The 17,258-nt window shown below is 47.4% G+C and overlaps 2 protein-coding genes across 4 annotated transcripts; both read right to left on the bottom strand.

Moving 5' to 3' along the window:
• Positions 1 to 535: 535 nt before the first annotated feature.
• LOC133120041 (nucleoporin NUP42-like) lies at positions 536 to 5,997 on the bottom strand. The gene is made up of 7 exons (XM_061230185.1): positions 5,684 to 5,997; positions 4,103 to 4,295; positions 3,862 to 3,950; positions 3,476 to 3,552; positions 2,170 to 2,256; positions 1,928 to 1,985; positions 536 to 1,251 (listed from the first exon to the last, which is right to left on the bottom strand). The coding sequence occupies exons 1-7, from the start codon at positions 5,820 to 5,822 to the stop codon at positions 683 to 685; spliced, it is 1,212 nt and encodes a 403-aa protein (XP_061086169.1). The 5' UTR covers positions 5,823 to 5,997; the 3' UTR covers positions 536 to 682.
• Positions 5,998 to 7,025: 1,028 nt separating this feature from the next.
• Positions 7,026 to 16,040, bottom strand: klhl7 (kelch-like family member 7). 3 transcript variants are annotated; one of them, XM_061230182.1, is made up of 12 exons: positions 15,998 to 16,040; positions 15,544 to 15,650; positions 14,651 to 14,753; positions 14,310 to 14,403; positions 13,740 to 13,864; positions 13,478 to 13,653; positions 12,891 to 13,065; positions 11,389 to 11,531; positions 9,978 to 10,218; positions 9,285 to 9,486; positions 8,119 to 8,216; positions 7,026 to 7,665 (listed from the first exon to the last, which is right to left on the bottom strand). In XM_061230182.1, exons 2-12 carry the CDS (start codon positions 15,571 to 15,573, stop codon positions 7,364 to 7,366), a joined length of 1,689 nt encoding a protein of 562 aa, XP_061086166.1. In that variant the 5' UTR covers positions 15,574 to 15,650; positions 15,998 to 16,040; the 3' UTR covers positions 7,026 to 7,363. The 3 variants fall into 3 exon arrangements, with proteins under 3 accessions (XP_061086166.1, XP_061086165.1, XP_061086167.1); XM_061230181.1 differs by having other exon boundaries at positions 15,544 to 16,039; XM_061230183.1 differs by having other exon boundaries at positions 7,660 to 7,791; positions 15,544 to 16,039.
• Between the last annotated feature and the right edge of the window lie 1,218 nt (positions 16,041 to 17,258).

Genomic DNA, 17,258 nt, shown 5'->3' with positions numbered 1-17,258 from the left:
TAATGTTCCACCATCACCCGATTTGTACTCCGCCTGCCATGTGATGAGCAGTGTGTAAAAGGCCAAAGTTCTCCTTTAAACCCATGGGACATCTGAACTGCAGACATGTACCTCTGTACAACACTGCTGCAAAGCCAAGCTCATAATACCCTAACCCTAACCCTCTGTACAACACTGCTGCAAAGCCAAGCTCATAATACCCTAACCCTAACCCAACCCAACCCTAACCCCAACCCTTTTAGGCACAAACTGTAATATATTAATTGTTTTTCCACAAAATTGATAACCAGTTCTAAACTGCCAGCTATTATAATTACAAAGTTACAGTCTGTAAACAAATATACAATTTTTATGAAATCACTTAAGTCAGTTGTCAAGCACAACTCTATATTCTTACATTATTTACATGGAATACAGCATGTAGTGTTAACAGCACCACCTGCTGGTCACACACAGCTAAATGCTGCTGTAGGCCATGGCAGATATTTTCACATCACTGTTGGCATGGCTACCATAACAAACTGCTGAGCAAAGATGTGTACAATCATTTATTGACCCAATAAAAACAAAATACAATTAAAAAAAAAAAAAAAAGATATCACCCCCCTCTCCCCATTGTCTAAAGCAAATACTGTACCACCAGCATGATACTATAACACCACAAGGGGGCAGTGTGGGGATGCTATACCACCAGCAGGTCAGCAGGGGGCGGTCTGAGAGGCACCTGGCCCAGGGTGAACCTCCTCTCTGTGAACTCCTTCAGCTCCTCAGCAGAGAGGTCCCCCTGGGGGGTGAAGAGCTGGTCTGCCCCCCCCATGACGGCCGGCCCCGCCCCGCTGGCAGGCTGTCCGAAAGCACTGGCGCCCATTGCAGGGGGCGTGGCCGAGGAGCCCCCAAAGCTGAACCCTGCAGCGCCCCCCCCAACCCCGGCGCCCCCCCCAAACCCGGCGCCCCCCCCAACCCCGGCGCCCCCCCCAACCCCGGCGCCCCCCCCAAACCCGGCGCCCGCCCCAACCCCGGCGCCCGCCCCAACCCCGGGGCCCCCCCCAAACCCAGCGCCCGCCCCAAAGCCAGCGCCTGTCCCAAACCCAGCAGGGGCGTCTTTACTGGGCGATGGATTGGCGAAGGAGGTGGGGTTACTGAAGGAGAAGGAGGCGGCGGTGGGGGCGGAGCCAAAGCTCGCTGGGCCAGTTTGGGCAGCAGAACCAAAACCACTAGCGCCCGCAGTGTGCGAGCCACCAGCACTGAAACCTGGAAAAACAGAAGCGTATTTTCAGAGGATTCTGACTGTGTGACCGGCTGCTGATTGTAGGACTCAGTATTTTGTATTCTTGAGAAAAACACTGATGCAATATAATTTGCTTACATTTTTTTCAAAAGGCCTTTGCAAAGTAATGTCACACAAGCAACTTATGAAACGGTAAACTATATATATATATATATATATATATATAAAAACTATAGGACCCATTGCCAGCTTAATTTCAGCACAGATGGAGCAGTAAGAGATGTGGTCAGAAATGGAGTCCAACAGGGATCAGTGTTAGGACTGCTACTTTTTCAAATTGACTGGACAATGCCAATAAAAGCAAATGCATTTGCTAAAAATTGTACAAATAATTTATAAGTATTTCCCGAATGGAATGTAAAATCTCCAGATGCAAAGTTTTGTAGGCACATGAATGTACAGGAGGTGGCTGAAGCACCATATGCAGTTTTGGTCTCTAGAGAAAGTGCAGAGAAGAGCAACAAAGACTGGTCCCAGATGAGAGCCAGTTAAAGAGCTGCATTCAGAAACCTTTTAAAAAGAGACCAGTAAGGTAAATGGTGCATACTGTTGACATAAATTAAGGACAATAGCAACAAACCACGTGAAACCATAAGAAATTGATTCAAATTCAAATTTCAGTGATAGTGCGAGGCAAACCTGATCCAGCTGACGGAAATCCCAGAGATGCAGACGGAGGACTGTTCAGCTCAGCGATCTGGAAACGCGTCAAATAGGGATCACTTCAGCATTACATCAAGACCTTATTTTCCACCACAAAATGGCCTTCCTGCCTTTCTGCGACATCAGAGAGAGCTGTTCAGCCTCCCAAAGCCCTGCACCTCAGGCAGGCCACTAAACACTGCTCAGGCCACGAGAAAGAGCTGAAGCCAGACTCTCACCAGTGCTGCCCTTGTGGTAGAATTGGGGTTTGTCAGCTCCTGTACTCTGCTCCTCCACTGACTGGCTAGCTGTTGGACAGCGTTTGCCTGTAATACAGTCACAGCACTCAATCTGAGAATCCAACTCCATACAAATACTCAATATTCAGCATTTCAGCCAGAAATGGCCCTGTCCATTTCAGCACACTCACTCAAAGCACCATAATCAGGACAGGGCATGTGCCGCTTCAGCAGCCAATCAGAGGAAGTGACTGCAATAAGGAGGTGATGGAGATAGGGGCGTGGAGGTGGAGGTGATGGAGATAGGGGCGTGGAGGTGGAGGTGATAGGGAGGTGGAGGTGATTGGGAGGTGGAGGTGGAAGTGATTGGGAGGTGGAGGTGATGGAGATTGGGAGGTGGAGGTGGAGGTGATTGGGAGGTGGAGATGGAGGAGATTGGGAGGTGATGGTAATAGGGAGGTTGAGGTGGAGGTGATTGGGAGGTGGAGGTGATGGAGATTGGGAGGTGGAGGTGGAGGTGATGGAGATAGGGAGGTGGAGGTGGAGGTGATAGGGAGGTTGAGGTGGAGGTGATTGGGAGGTGGAGGTGATTGGGAGGTGGAGATGGAGGAGATTGGGAGGTGATGGTAATAGGGAGGTTGAGGTGGAGGTGATTGGGAGGTGGAAGTGATGGAGATAGGGGCGTGGAGGTGGAGGTGATGGAGATAGGGGCGTGGAGGTGGAGGTGATAGGGAGGTGGAGGTGGAGGTGATAGGAAGGTGTAGGTGGAGGTGATTGGGAGGTGGAGGTGATTGGGAGGTGGAGATGGAGGAGATTGGGAGGTGATGGTAATAGGGAGGTTGAGGTGGAGGTGATTGGGAGGTGGAGGTGATGGAGATAGGGGCGTGGAGGTGGAGGTGATGGAGATAGGGGCGTGGAGGTGGAGGTGATAGGGAGGTGGAGGTGGAGGTGATTGGGAGGTGGAGGTGGAAGTGATTGGGAGGTGGAGGTGATGGAGATTGGGAGGTGGAGGTGGAGGTGATGGAGATAGGGAGGTGGAGGTGGAGGTGATGGAGATAGGGAGGTGGAGGTGGAGGTGATAGGGAGGTGATAGGGAGGTGGAGGTGGAGGTGATTGGGAGGTGGAGGTGGAGGTGATAGGGAGGTGGAGGTGATAGGGAGGTGGAGGTGGAGGTGATTGGGAGGTGGAGGTGATTGGGAGGTGGAGATGGAGGAGATTGGGAGGTGATGGTAATAGGGAGGTTGAGGTGGAGGTGATTGGGAGGTGGAGGTTGAGGTGATGGTAATGGGGTGATAGGGAGGCTCACATAGTGCTGCAGTGTCCCGGAGGCCTGGCTGGTGTAGTACTCCAAACGGAGCTCCTCTGGAGCCAGCTCCGTAAACCCTGCAACAAACACAGCACATACTAATAAAGCCCTTATTAATATCATAAAGTGCAGTAAAACGCTACTTCACATCACACTAATGTTCAGATAATCTAATATTAAAACAAAAAAGCATTTAGAGGTTAGGAACGATAGAATCCAGAATTATAGAATTACGAAATTACAAATAAAAATAAAAATATGAAAATTACTTTTCACCCCCTTTGAATGAACAGCTTACATGGGTCAGGTACAGTCCGTTTCAGAAATCACACTGAATGAGTGAACCACGGCTGGGTGGCCACTGCACACTTCTGATCAGTGGATACCTGAAATGGAGGCTTTGCCAGCTGAGTAGCAGGAGAAAGGCCACTGTCCGGAGCTCGCCCACACCTCCATATCTCTACTGACCGTCTCCCTGTGGAAATAAAGGACAAAGTACATACGAGTGTTTGAAAGTAATGTGTTCTGGTAGTGTGTGTGTGTAGGTGTGCGCACAAGTGGGTGTATGCAAGTGATCTGCATATAATGTTGTATGTGCTTGTAACATTAGTCATTGTGTTAACTCACACATATTTGTCGTTGTCGTTTCCTTGGCTGGTGGTGGCAGAGATCTGCTGGGAGTTCAGAGCGGAGAATCTGTTCTGGTTGGAGAAGCTGAAGCTGGAGTCCTCACCCGCTCCCCTCCCCCAATCACTGCTCCCGCCCTTGGGGAAGCTGGATGACCTCTGTGACGGATTCACCCACACCTTGTTCCCAAACCCTGGAGGAACAGTACAGAACCCAAATAAACAGGACGATTCACAGCTTCTTATATTCATAAAGCCTTTAACCAGAGTAAGTGATGAGCACAGCTCTCTACACAACTCCAGCACTACACAACTCCAGGTCCCCCCAGGCTGTTGCGTCTGTGTACATACTTAACATACAAACAATAAACAAAGACAGCCATATTGAAGTTTAAGATAAGAGAAGTGGGCCATTCCGAGTCAAATCAGTGGTTGCAGCAGTCTCAGATTTTGTTGAAAGTTTGTGTCCCAAAACTGTAAAACAGGCCAGTAAAAGATATATTTTTTGACCCTTGAAAAAAATGCATGGGATTAATTCCTACATAGATTTCACTGCATGCAGTACCATGTAAATCCAATGGAGGGAAGAAGAGTGAAACTGATGTAGGATCAGATACCATGAATTTTTTTAATATGACAGGTGATGTTTATCTTTTCAAATACGAAAAATTCTACAGGTCCTAGAGACCTGTTAAGATATACATCAGGAACACCAGTATGTACCAAAATCTTTAAATGACAAAACAAGTCACCCCCCTTTAACATACACAGTAAAATTGCATGTATAAACACATCCAACCTTTTATATGGAAACACATTTAGACACTCCTGCTGGAGCTTCAGACGGCCGTTTAGGATACCCCTTAGACGTTTTATAAAAAATATTTCACTTATTTTCAATATCCAGGACCTTACCGGAGATAATTCCCATCTCAAGTGCCCTCGATTCCAATGAAAACACGCTTATCCTTTCTTTATTGCTTACGATTCCTATGACACAGGAATTCAATAATCTTGGAGATACTCAATGATTATTTTATCCCCCCATTAAGGCACCTGATTCAACGAATTAACGAACCAAGGTCTTGATAGAAGACCATGATTAAGTACAACGAGTTGTGTAGTTAGCTAGCTACCATACATAGTGCTGGCTGACTGGTCAGCAAAATTCACAAAGGACACCAAACCAAACGTACCTCAGTAACCTCGCCAAGCTGCACACGAACAGCTGCTGAAGTGTCATTCTACCGCCACCACGATTAACCCAACTAGTGCTGTAATATGCTAACAATAACAAGCAGTTTTAACTATTGCTTTGAGTTTGCTAAATGTGAAAATCGCTTTTGATTACATGTAGCTAAGCTACCTACTGTAGGTACTGACGAGTCGACTATCCAGCTAACACAACCTAGCTAGGTAGGCTGTTATGTGTTCGCCAGTTAGCCTCGCTAGCTAACTAACACTGGGACCGTTTAACTCAACTTATTTCTTTAACTGTTAGCTCATTAATTAGCGTGCAAAAGTTTGCTATTTAAGCGTCTACAATTTATATTGGCTGGAACAGAACAAACCACCTTCTTACCGCCACCTCCACGATTACTGCTGGACTGCGCTGGAGGCCGGCTATAGCTGCCATATCCGCCGCCGCCCCGCGGATGCTCGTTCCAGCATTTCTCACCGTACCGACATCGGCCTTGTAGAAAGAAGTTACACACCGTCATCCTGTCCGATTATCATCAACCGCGTTATAACCACGCTTCCCACATTTTCTGCCGATGCAGTAGGCTAACGTGACACAGACTGGTAAAGGAAGAGGAACAAAACGCTGTTCACTTTAATGTGAGTTCAGTCAATTCAGTACTACCGCGAAACTTTTTTTAAGAACTAAAACAGGAAATGCTCATAACGAGGTACTTCCGGTTGTCCAATTTCCAAATAGAAGCAATATAATAATAATACCTGGTGCGCACTACATCATCGGTTAATAAGATTTTGCTCCTGGCGCATCTTTTATTTTCGATTGGCTTGAAGGAGGCCCACACATATATATATAGTTTATACTTATTTTATATATATACATATATATAAAATAAGTATTCGCTTTGGTACTCAGTGGGGTTTGTTTATAGAACACTTCCAACTATCCATGGCGACATGGCTCAGGCCATGTCGAAGTGTCCCTGAGCAAGACACCTAACCCCCAAATGCTCCTGACGAGCTGGTCGGTGCCTTGCATGGCAGCCAATCGCCATTGGTGTGTGTATGAATGGGTGAATGAGAAGCATCAATTGTACAGCGCTTTGGATAAAGGCGCTATATAAATGCCAACCATACATGTGTATTTTTGGAGATATGACCCCTCAAACGAAAGTAGACGTGAATGTTACGTACAGAATAACCTTGATACAAATTCTTTAGATTTAGGGCTTTTCCTTACCAAGTTATGTACTTCTAAAAATCACATTACATGCCACAATGCATTTTTCGTGACACGGTTTCAATGGTTTTAAACAAAGGGAGTATGAAGCTCAAATCTTCAGGAGATCTATATCTCATAATTATCAACCAACAAAAATAAAATGATCTGAGAGGTGTGGTGCAACCTCCTGGAGTTGGCATGGAATGGTCCATGACTATTGCTAATAATTACACTATTATTATAATTACATTATAATTATCATGTAATTACACTACGACTACTGTCAGGCACACAACCTCACAATACCATGAACCAGTTCCTCCCCCTCATGATCTTGTATATGTGTGGTTCCAACTGCTGAACCATCTTTTACATTACATTACATTACTTTTCCATTACATTACTTTTCCATTACATCTTGATACTAAGTCTTGTTTGAATGAAGCTAATTGCAGGAAACGCATCACAAACTGACATCCCTTCCCAGATGCTGTGGAGACAGTGCTGTAATGAATATGACTGAAATAAAGTTTATTGATGAGAATCACCAGTGTGTCACACAAGAGCTGGTGAGTTTAGAATATTTACGTACAAAAGCATTCCCAAACACTGAAGCACAGCAAATGTGTCCGCATAATGGACCCATTGTTTAATGGGAAAAAACTTAAATTGCAGTTCATACATGATTGTTTCACAGAAGCTGCAGTTAAAAATCTCAGCAAAAAACGTGTGTCCTCTTCCCACCAGGAACTGATAGGCCACCCAAGCCTTCAGGAGCTCACAGTTTAAAACCCACAGAATCCCGGCTTCTCCAGCCTCCCACACACAGAGGAAGTCTGGTAGTCATACCGATGATGAGGAGGATGAAGATGCCTCCTGTTCGTTGGCACCACAGGTGTCCACCACGCAGATCAGGCAGCTGGTCACAGGGAACGCACGCACTTTGCTGCAGGAGACCCACTTGTCCGCGTCGGTGTGGTACTCTAGGATGTGGCCCAGCCGGCCCACGCCCTGGAACCCTGCCAGGACGTAGATGACAGATCCTACAGCCGCGCACTTCACCGTCACCCCCTTCCACGGCATGGGCGCGGCCGCACACCACTCGTTCCCGCCGATGTCGTAGAACTCCACTGAGTCCAGCCCGCCTGCATCGCCATGGAGACGTGGGAGATGTTAAACTGACGTCCTGACTCTACTGTGGTCATTAAAAATCCCATGGCACTCATCTTAAAGAATAGGGGGTTTCCTGGTGTCCTGGCCAAATTCCCAACCTGCAACCGAATCATCCCCTGATTTAATTGGCTAAATACATTTTCACTACCTCCACCTCAGCAGAGGTGTGGTGAGCGTTCTGGCAGAAAATGGCGCCCATGTATCACCCAGGTGGTGGTGGTTGAGGCGAGTTTACCCCTCATCACTGTAAAGTGCTTTGTGTGTAAGACACGTGCCATATACATGAAAGGAATTATTATTACTGAGAGGTGCCAGGGAGGGAAAACACTGAATGGTTTGTTTTCCTAATCAATTTCCCAGAAGAAAGAAAAACCACCACACATTTATGGAAGAATACAAACAAGACCAACAACAGCATAACATACCCATTCCGTTCTGACCACCGACTGCATAAATCCTTTCATTCACAAACACAAGGCCATGGTTCTTCCTGGCCTCTCTCATGCCACACAGCTCTGTCCACCTAAAGAAGCCAAAACTATATCAGAGATGGGCAGACCAGTTGCATGGCAGCAGTGTTGGGGTGTAACTCACGTTTCGGTGTTGGGGTGTAACTCACGTTTCGGTGTTGGGGTGTAACTCACGTTTCGGTGTTGGGGTGTAACTCATGTTTCGGTGTTGGAGTGCAGCTCGGTGTTGGGGTGTAACTCACGTTTCGGTGTTGGGGTGTAACTCATGTTTCGGTGTTGGAGTGCAGCTCGGTGTTGGGGTGTAACTCACGTTTCGGTGTTGGGGTGTTACTCACGTTTCGGTGTTGGGGTGTTACTCACGTTTCGGTGTTGGGGTGTTACTCACGTTTCGGTGTTGGGGTGTTACTCACGTTTCGGTGTTGGGGTGTAACTCACGTTTCGGTGTTGGGGTGCAGCTCAGTGTTGGGGTGTAACTCACGTTTCAGTGTTGGGGTGTAACTCACATTTCGGTGTTGGGGTGCAGCTCAGTGTTGGGGTGTAACTCACGTTTCGGTGTTGGGGTGTAACTCACGTTTCGGTGTTGGGGTGCAGCTCAGTGTTGGGGTGTAACTCACGTTTCGGTGTTGGGGTGTAACTCATGTTTCGGTGTTGGGGTGCAGCTCAGTGTTGGGGTGTAACTCACGTTTCGGTGTTGGGGTGTAACTCACGTTTCGGTGTTGGGGTGTAACTCACGTTTCGGTGTTGGGGTGTAACTCATGTTTCGGTGTTGGGGTGCAGCTCGGTGTTGGGGTGTAACTCACGTTTCGGTGTTGGGGTGTTACTCACGTTTCGGTGTTGGGGTGTAACTCACATTTCAGTGTTGGGGTGCAGCTCGGTGTTGGGGTGTAACTCACGTTTCGGTGTTGGGGTGTAACTCAGTGTTGGGGTGTAACTCACTTTTCGGTGTTGGGGTGTTACTCACGTTTCGGTGTTGGGGTGCAGCTCAGTGTTGGGGTGTAACTCACGTTTCGGTGTTGGGGTGTAACTCACGTTTCGGTGTTGGGGTGTAACTCACGTTTCGGTGTTGGGGTGTAACTCACGTTTCGGTGTTGGGGTGTAACGTGAGTTGGGGTGTAACTCACGTCTCGGTGTTGGGGTCGTATGCCTCGCAGTTGTTAAGGACCCTCCCGGAGACGTTGTTTCCCAGGCTGCCGCCGCAGACGTAGATCAGCCCGTTTGCCTCAACGATGCCGTGACTGCAGCGCGCCATCAGCATGCTGGGCTTGTTCTGCCAGCTCTCTGTGCGCGTGTCATAGCACTCAAACAGGCTGAGCGGTGAGTTACCTACACACACACACACACAGGAAACACACACACATTCCTCAAACAGGACATACAGTCATTTACCACAGAAATAGACCAGCAGTTCCCAGACCTCTCCAGGTATTTGATGTGTTCCACCTCAAGGACTCCTGATGCAATGAATCAAGCCCTTGAGTAGTGAGAGTGTGCCCTTGAGTAGTGAGAGTGTGCCCTTGAGTAGTGAGAGTGTGCAGTGTGCCCTTGAGTAGTGAGAGTGTGCCCTTCAGTAGTGAGAGTGTGCCCTTGAGTAGTGAGAGTGTGCCCTTCAGTAGTGAGAGTGTGCCCTTCAGGAGTGAGAGTGTGCCCTTGAGTAGTGAGTGTGTGACCTTGAGTAGTTGTATCGGGAGTCCTTGAGATGGAACATATGAACTGGAGGAGAGGTGAGGGAGCCTATAACGATAACAATAACAATAGTAGTAGTAATAATAATAATAATAATAATATAATAATAATATCTCCCCCTAGATCCTTACCCACTTCTGAGCCGCCTGAGGTGTAGATCTTGCCCTTGGAGGCGCAGGCAGCCAGGCTGTCCCGGGGGTTTGGGGGGCCCAGTTTGGAGTACCAGCTGTCCTTCACCACATTGTAGCAGTCCATGCGCTTGATGGGGAAGAGCTGCGAGCCGCCCAGGATGTACACCACGTTATCCCAGAACACCGCGGCTGCATCCCGCCTCTTCTCAAATGGGCAGCGAATATCTGTCCAGCTGTAGTCCTGCGACCAAACCACCACCAGCATCATCTCAACACCACCTGTCCTCACCCCAACACCACCAGCATCATCTCAACACCACCTGTCCTCACCCCAACACCACCAGCATCATCTCAACACCACCTGTCCTCACCCCAACACCACCAGCATCACCCCAACACCACCTGTCCTCAGCCCAACACCACCAGCATCACCCCAACACCGCCTGTCCTCACCCCAACACCACCTGTCCTCAGCCCAACACCACCAGCATCACCCCAACACCGCCTGTCCTCAGCCCAACACCACCAGCATCACCCCAACACCGCCTGTCCTCAGCCCAACACCGCCTGTCCTCACCCCAACACCACCAGCATCACCCCAACACCGCCTGTCCTCACCCCAACACCACCAGCATCACCCCAACACCGCCTGTCCTCACCCCAACACCACCAGCATCACCCCAACACCACCTGTCCTCACCCCAACACCACCAGCATCACCCCAACACCGCCTGTCCTCACCCCAACACCACCAGCATCATCTCAACACCACCTGTCCTCACCCCAACACCACCAGCATCACCCCAACACCACCTGTCCTCAGCCCAACACCACCAGCATCACCCCAACACCGCCTGTCCTCAGCCCAACACCACCTGTCCTCAGCCCAACACCACCAGCATCACCCCAACACCGCCTGTCCTCACCCCAACACCACCAGCATCACCCCAACACCACCTGTCCTCACCCCAACACCGCCTGTCCTCACCCCAACACCACCAGCATCACCCCAACACCGCCTGTCCTCACCCCAACACCACCAGCATCACCCCAACACCACCTGTCCTCACCCCAACACCACCAGCATCACCCCAACACCACCTGTCCTCAGCCCAACACCACCAGCATCACCCCAACACCACCTGTCCTCACCCCAACACCACCAGCATCACCCCAACACCACCTGTCCTCACCCCAACACCACCAGTCCTCAGCCCAACACCACCAGCATCACCCCAACACCACCTGTCATCACCCCAATATCACAAACAGGACAGAAGTTCTGCATACTGCACTACAGTTCTGTAGCTTGTCTCCATAGCGGAAGCCATTTTATTCCCTTATGGAACTCTCTACGGTAGGGTAAACAGTGAGCTGATCTGAGGACAGTGTAGTTGGACCCAAACCCTACCTTGGGGTTGAAGTAGCGGCAAGACTGTGGCTGGGACCCCCCAAACAGCGCGATGCGGAAATCGTGTTTTTTTCGACGTGGCCGGCTGCTCTCCCCCAGCTCCTCACGGTCCTCTGGAGACAGCAGGTGGTAGCGCATCCCACCTGTCACCATAGGAGGCACTAGAGTCAATACACAGGCAGACCTGCAGTGCTGCAGCGCTGCAGTGGTACAGGTCACCACAGGGGGGCGCTAGATTCGATATACAGGCTGACCTTCAGTGCTGCAATGGTACAGGTTAATGTGCAGTGGTACAGGTGAGTGTGCAGTGGTACAGGTGAGTGTGCAGTGGTACAGGTCAGTGTGCAGTGGTACAGGTCAGTGTGCACTGGTACAGGTCAGTGTGCACTGGTACAGGTTAATGTACAGGTCAGTGTGCAGTGGTACAGGTGAGTGTGCAGTGGTACAGGTCAGTGTGCACTGGTACAGGTCAGTGTGCAGTGGTACAGGTTAATGTACAGGTCAGTGTGCAGTGGTACAGGTGAGTGTGCAGTGGTACAGGTGAGTGTGCAGTGGTACAGGTCAGTGTGCAGTGGTACAGGTCAGTGTGCACTGGTACAGGTTAATGTACAGGTGAGTGTGCAGTGGTACAGGTGAGTGTGCAGTGGTACAGGTCAGTGTGCAGTGGTACAGGTCAGTGTGCAGTGGTACAGGTCAGTGTGCACTGGTACAGGTTAATGTACAGGTGAGTGTGCAGTGGTACAGGTGAGTGTGCAGTGGTACAGGTCAGTGTGCAGTGGTACAGGTCAGTGTGCAGAGGTACAGGTTAATGTACAGGTGAGTGTGCAGTGGTACAGGTGAGTGTGCAGTGGTACAGGTCAGTGTGCAGTGGTACAGGTCAGTGTGCAGTGGTACAGGTCAGTGTGCAGTGGTACAGGTCAGTGTGCAGAGGTACAGGTGAGTGTGCAGAGGTACAGGTTAATGTACAGGTCAGTGTGCAGTGGTACAGGTCAGTGTGCAGAGGTACAGGTCAGTGTGCAGTGGTACAGGTCAGTGTGCAGTGGTACAGGTCAGTGTGCAGAGGTACAGGTTAATGTACAGGTGAGTGTGCAGTGGTACAGGTGAGTGTGCAGTGGTACAGGTCAGTGTGCAGAGGTACAGGTTAATGTACAGGTCAGTGTGCAGTGGTACAGGTCAGTGTGCAGAGGTACAGGTCAGTGTGCAGTGGTACAGGTGAGTGTGCAGTGGTACAGGTCAGTGTGCAGAGGTACAGGTTAATGTACAGGTGAGTGTGCAGTGGTACAGGTTAATGTACAGGTCAGTGTGCAGTGGTACAGGTCAGTGTGCAGTGGTACAGGTCAGTGTGCAGTGGTACAGGTGAGTGTGCAGAGGTACAGGTTAATGTACAGGTCAGTGTGCAGTGGTACAGGTCAGTGTGCAGAGGTACAGGTGAGTGTGCAGAGGTACAGGTTAATGTACAGGTCAGTGTGCAGTGGTAAAGGTTTGTGTGCAGTGGGACTTACTGATCACCATCTTCAGACACTCTGGGTTGTCCTGGATCAGTGGCTCTGCTTGGACCGTTTTGCTAAGGAAGTTCTTGGACACGAGAGGGAAGCGGACTCTGTCCAGAATGTCCACGATGTATTGCTGCCTGTTGGGCTCATCATACCTCAGCCAACGGACTGCAGCATCATATATCTGCAGGGGGGCACAAACAGGTCCAGACGCGGTCTCATCTGCACCTATAACAGCTTGTAAATGCTCCCAGCTAAGAGTCCCCCCACATTCCTCCTGGCAGAACACCTCTATATTCCTCAGTCTCCTTGCAAGTACAGCATGTTTGAGATCTCTCCACAGATTTTCAATAATATCCAAGCCTGGGGACTGTGGTGGCCATTCCAAAGCCTTCATCTGTCTTCCCTGGAGGTACTTCATGGTTGATTCTGAGGTATGCTTTGGATCATTGTCTTGCTGGAATTAGAATTTCTTCATATTTGGTGGAATCCATTCTTCCTTCCACTCACTGCTTTAAAATGTCCCAACTCTGCACCCCACTGTAAAGGACTCAACTGTGTGTCCAGGTGTAATGATGTACAGGTAAAGGACTCACCTGGTCCTCGGCTCGCACGGTGAGTGTGTCCTGGTTTAACAGGTGAGTGACCCTCTTTACATCCAGCTGCAGAAACTCATCCATCTTGTACACCTCTGTGAAATGCTGGTGGATGAAGTCATCAGCGACTTTCTTCAGCTCTGGACAGTCCAGACACTCTGCCAGCACACTGATACCTGCAGCAACACCCCAAACCACAAAAAGGGTTAAAAACAGTACCCCCACTGAAAGCACTGAAACTTAACCCATATAGTACCCTTACCTAGACAATTAGCTGCATCCACTTGCTCCTTAAGGAAATCCACACACATTTTTTTCACCGGTTCAATCTGATATTGATTAGCAGCGTCCAGTAAGGATTGAACATTATTGCTGTTGACGGAAATTCTAAAACAGAGAAACAACAAAATCATTCATAGTGTAAATGAAATTCCGCACACAGCTGAAATTTCAACAAATTTGTACCATTATATGAACATTTATATTTCCATATGTACAGTACCTTTTCATGAAAATTGTCCTTGTGCATTACCATAAATGTTGAACACTACTGCTAATAAAAAGATAATGTTTTTGTTTGCTTTTATAACTCACTGTGCCGTATAGAAGCAGTCTGTTTGTAACTCACTGTGCCGTATAGAAGCAGTGTGTTTGTAACTCACTGTGCCGTATAGAAGCAGTGTGTTTGTAACTCACTGTGCCGTATAGAAGCAGTGTGTTTGTAACTCACTGTGCCGTATAGAAGCAGTGTGTTTGTAACTCACTGTGCCGTATAGAAGCAGTGTGTTTGTAACTCACTGTGCCGTATAGAAGCAGTGTGTTTGTAACTCACCGGGCCGTATAGACAAACTCCACAAGCAGCTCAATGATTTCAGGCTCAGCATGTTTTAGCTCCACCTCATGGGATGTTGACTCTAGCATATTGGCTGATTAATGAGGACACAAAGTTACACAGCAGACAGTTACACAGCACACATACAGACTTTTATACTGAAACAAGCTGCATAAATAATTAAGTAAATAAAATGAAACCTATTTTCTAAACAGTCAATCAAGCTTCACATCACCCCTTGAGCAAAATAACTCTACCTTTCCATCTTTTTCTGAAAAAGAAGTCATCTTAAATCATTGTGAATGATGCCTGTGTGTCTGTGTGTGCATCGGAGTACTTACTGGTGAACATCAGGTAGAAGTAGTGACTGGCTGCAGAGAGAACCACCCTGTGAGCAGGAATATGCCTCCCCTGAACCACCAGGCTCACATCACACAGAGTGCTCTACAAAGCACAAGGATAAATGCCACACAGTGTTACATACACACACACACACTATACACACACTATACACACCCACACACACTATACACACACTATACACACCCACACACTATATACACACACACATACACACACACACACACACACACTATACACACACTATACACACCCACACACTATATACACACACACACACACACCCACCCACACACTATACACACACACACACACACACACACACACTATACACACCCACACGCTATACACACACACACACACACACACACACACACGCACACACACACACACACACACTATACACACTATACACACTATACACACACACACGCACACACAGAGTTACACACTATACACACACACCACAGTATTACACACACCAGACACAAAGTTAGTGTTACACACCACACACACACACGCACGGACGCACGCACACACACACACACCAGTGTTACACACACCAGACACAAAGTTACAGAGTGTTACACGCCACACACGCACGCACGCACGCACGCACGCACGCACACACACACACACACACACACACACACACACACACACACACACAGTTACACACTCACACACACGCACACGCACACACACATATGCATAGAATATAACTAGTTGATTTAACGGATTTAAATTCTTCACGGCATGAACAGCCATCCCTGACACAGTGCAGCTTTAGATGCAAAGTCAAACACACGCCAAGACAATCTAATTCTTAGGGAGTACCTGTAAGAACAGAAAGAAGTTAAGGTCGCATGCTCACCTGTTTCCGTAAGTTGTTCATGGCCCCCATGATACCCCAGAGCAGCCTGTACTCCTCTTTGACTGCAAACTTCTTTTCGCCCTTCTTCTTACAGACTGACGCTTTCTCTGCTGTCAAAGAAGCCATAGCTGACTGTACTAATTGACACTAAGTCAAAGCCAACGAATTAATACTGCCGATGACTGACAGAGGGTATGCAACTTTATAATAGGAAAAAGTAAGAACCTAGCGACTATCCAAGGTGCAAGTTCCTTCTCACTGGTAACTTGCTTGCGACAAGGGCAGTTGACACATTAGTTTGCCTAACTCTCTATGCAATCGGATAATGTTTTTATATTTTACAATACCATTAGTTAGCTAGTTTAGCTAATTATGTAGGGATCGGAGCAACCTTGCATTGTAAGTGTAAGCTGGATGTTTGTATCCCTACACCTAGCTAGCATGGTTTCCTCACCCGCTTAAGCTTTGTTTGTGTCTGTAGCTGTTCGTGTTTCCTGTCCCATGAATCATTGCGGAGGAAAAATACATTCAAATCCCAAAACTTTATTGTATCTTAATCTACTTGACTCGAAAATGTCCTGTGATTGATATTGCTAGTAGGGTTCAGATATGTATGTTAATGTCATACTCTTAATGTCGTTAAGAGTAGTGATATTTTTAAGCTACGTTAACATGTCTGAAATGGACATGTCATACGGACCTATTGGTGAGTTTAAGAGAATACTCGGTTGGGCAATAAGTCATACAACCAAAGAATCATACGTGAGTGTTTATTGTCGTGAGCAGCATTCTAAATATTGACCTTTACTGATACTTCAGCTCATTTATTACCTTTTGCCAAGCAAATGTAAATTAATCCAAAGTAGTTTCCCAGTTCCATAGAATATCTTTTGTCGAAGTACAGTTTAGGCTACATGATTTGTGAAACATCTTGTATGGGCTATAACAGATTTGTTATATTTATGCAGTTGATGTAGGCCTATATAGAGATGTATTCGTGGCGTAGTTGTTCCAGACTAATGATATGGCCGACCGTAGAATATAATGTTATATACATTTTTTTACTGCCTCCAAATATGTTAAACTGCCTTCACCACATCGGGAAAGAACGATTAAGCTATCTCTGCTATTACCACTTAAAGGTTTTGTGCACAAATACATGAGCGATTACGTTACCGCTGTCAACGAAACGGCTGGTGTAAAGAAACAGCTTAGGGCTTAGCTTGTATTTACTCAGTGTATCTTTGAATTTTAAACTTAAACTGCTTATAATTAATAAAGAACATCACATATGGTACCTTTTGCTGCCTGAAAGGCGAAAAAAGCAGCAACAGTCCTTGCCGAAAGAACACTGACAATCAGGATTTTACTGTGGAATCTTTTCATAAATGAGACATGATTTTATTGTTATTTTGTGTTAATTTGTTTATCCCTTGGAAACATATGCTTTTATTGTGTCTATGTCCTCAATGTGAGCATTTATTGTTTAGCTCATGCAGAAAGTATAATATAAATGTTCCAATTGTGAGTACAATTCACAAAGTATCGTATTTTTAATAATTATTTTGATCACAGATTGAATTTGACAAAAACACTTTGCGAAGTAGAGGGGATGGCTATTTGTGTGTGCTGCCATCTTTGTTTTTACACATTCAGATTATGGATTTACTCCTAGTCAAACAAGCATTTCAGAAAACATTACTGGAACATCATCT

Source organism: Conger conger, unplaced genomic scaffold (assembly GCF_963514075.1).
Source record: "Conger conger unplaced genomic scaffold, fConCon1.1 SCAFFOLD_74, whole genome shotgun sequence".
Taxonomy (NCBI): Eukaryota; Metazoa; Chordata; class Actinopteri; order Anguilliformes; family Congridae; genus Conger; species Conger conger.
The sequence above is the reverse complement of the archived record's forward strand: the minus strand, read 5'-3'. Positions and strand labels throughout refer to the sequence as shown.

Bases quoted from the DNA above. Each gene is read 5' to 3' on its own strand.
- klhl7 (XM_061230181.1), bottom strand. From the start codon at position 15,669: ATGGCTTCTTTGACAGCAGAGAAAGCGTCAGTCTGTAAGAAGAAGGGC. The intron at 9,487-9,977 runs GTAAGGATCTAG...GTGTGTGTGTAG, and splicing joins CTCAGGCGGCTCAGAAGTGG to GTAACTCACCGCTCAGCCTG. The intron at 8,217-9,284 runs GTGAGTTACACC...TGGCTTCTTTAG, and splicing joins TACGACCCCAACACCGAGAC to GTGGACAGAGCTGTGTGGCA.
- LOC133120041 (XM_061230185.1), bottom strand. From the start codon at position 5,822: ATGACGGTGTGTAACTTCTTTCTACAAGGCCGATGTCGGTACGGTGAG. The intron at 4,296-5,683 runs GTAAGAAGGTGG...CTGTTCCTCCAG, and splicing joins CAGTAATCGTGGAGGTGGCG to GGTTTGGGAACAAGGTGTGG. The intron at 1,252-1,927 runs GTTTGCCTCGCA...CTGTTTTTCCAG, and splicing joins ATTTCCGTCAGCTGGATCAG to GTTTCAGTGCTGGTGGCTCG.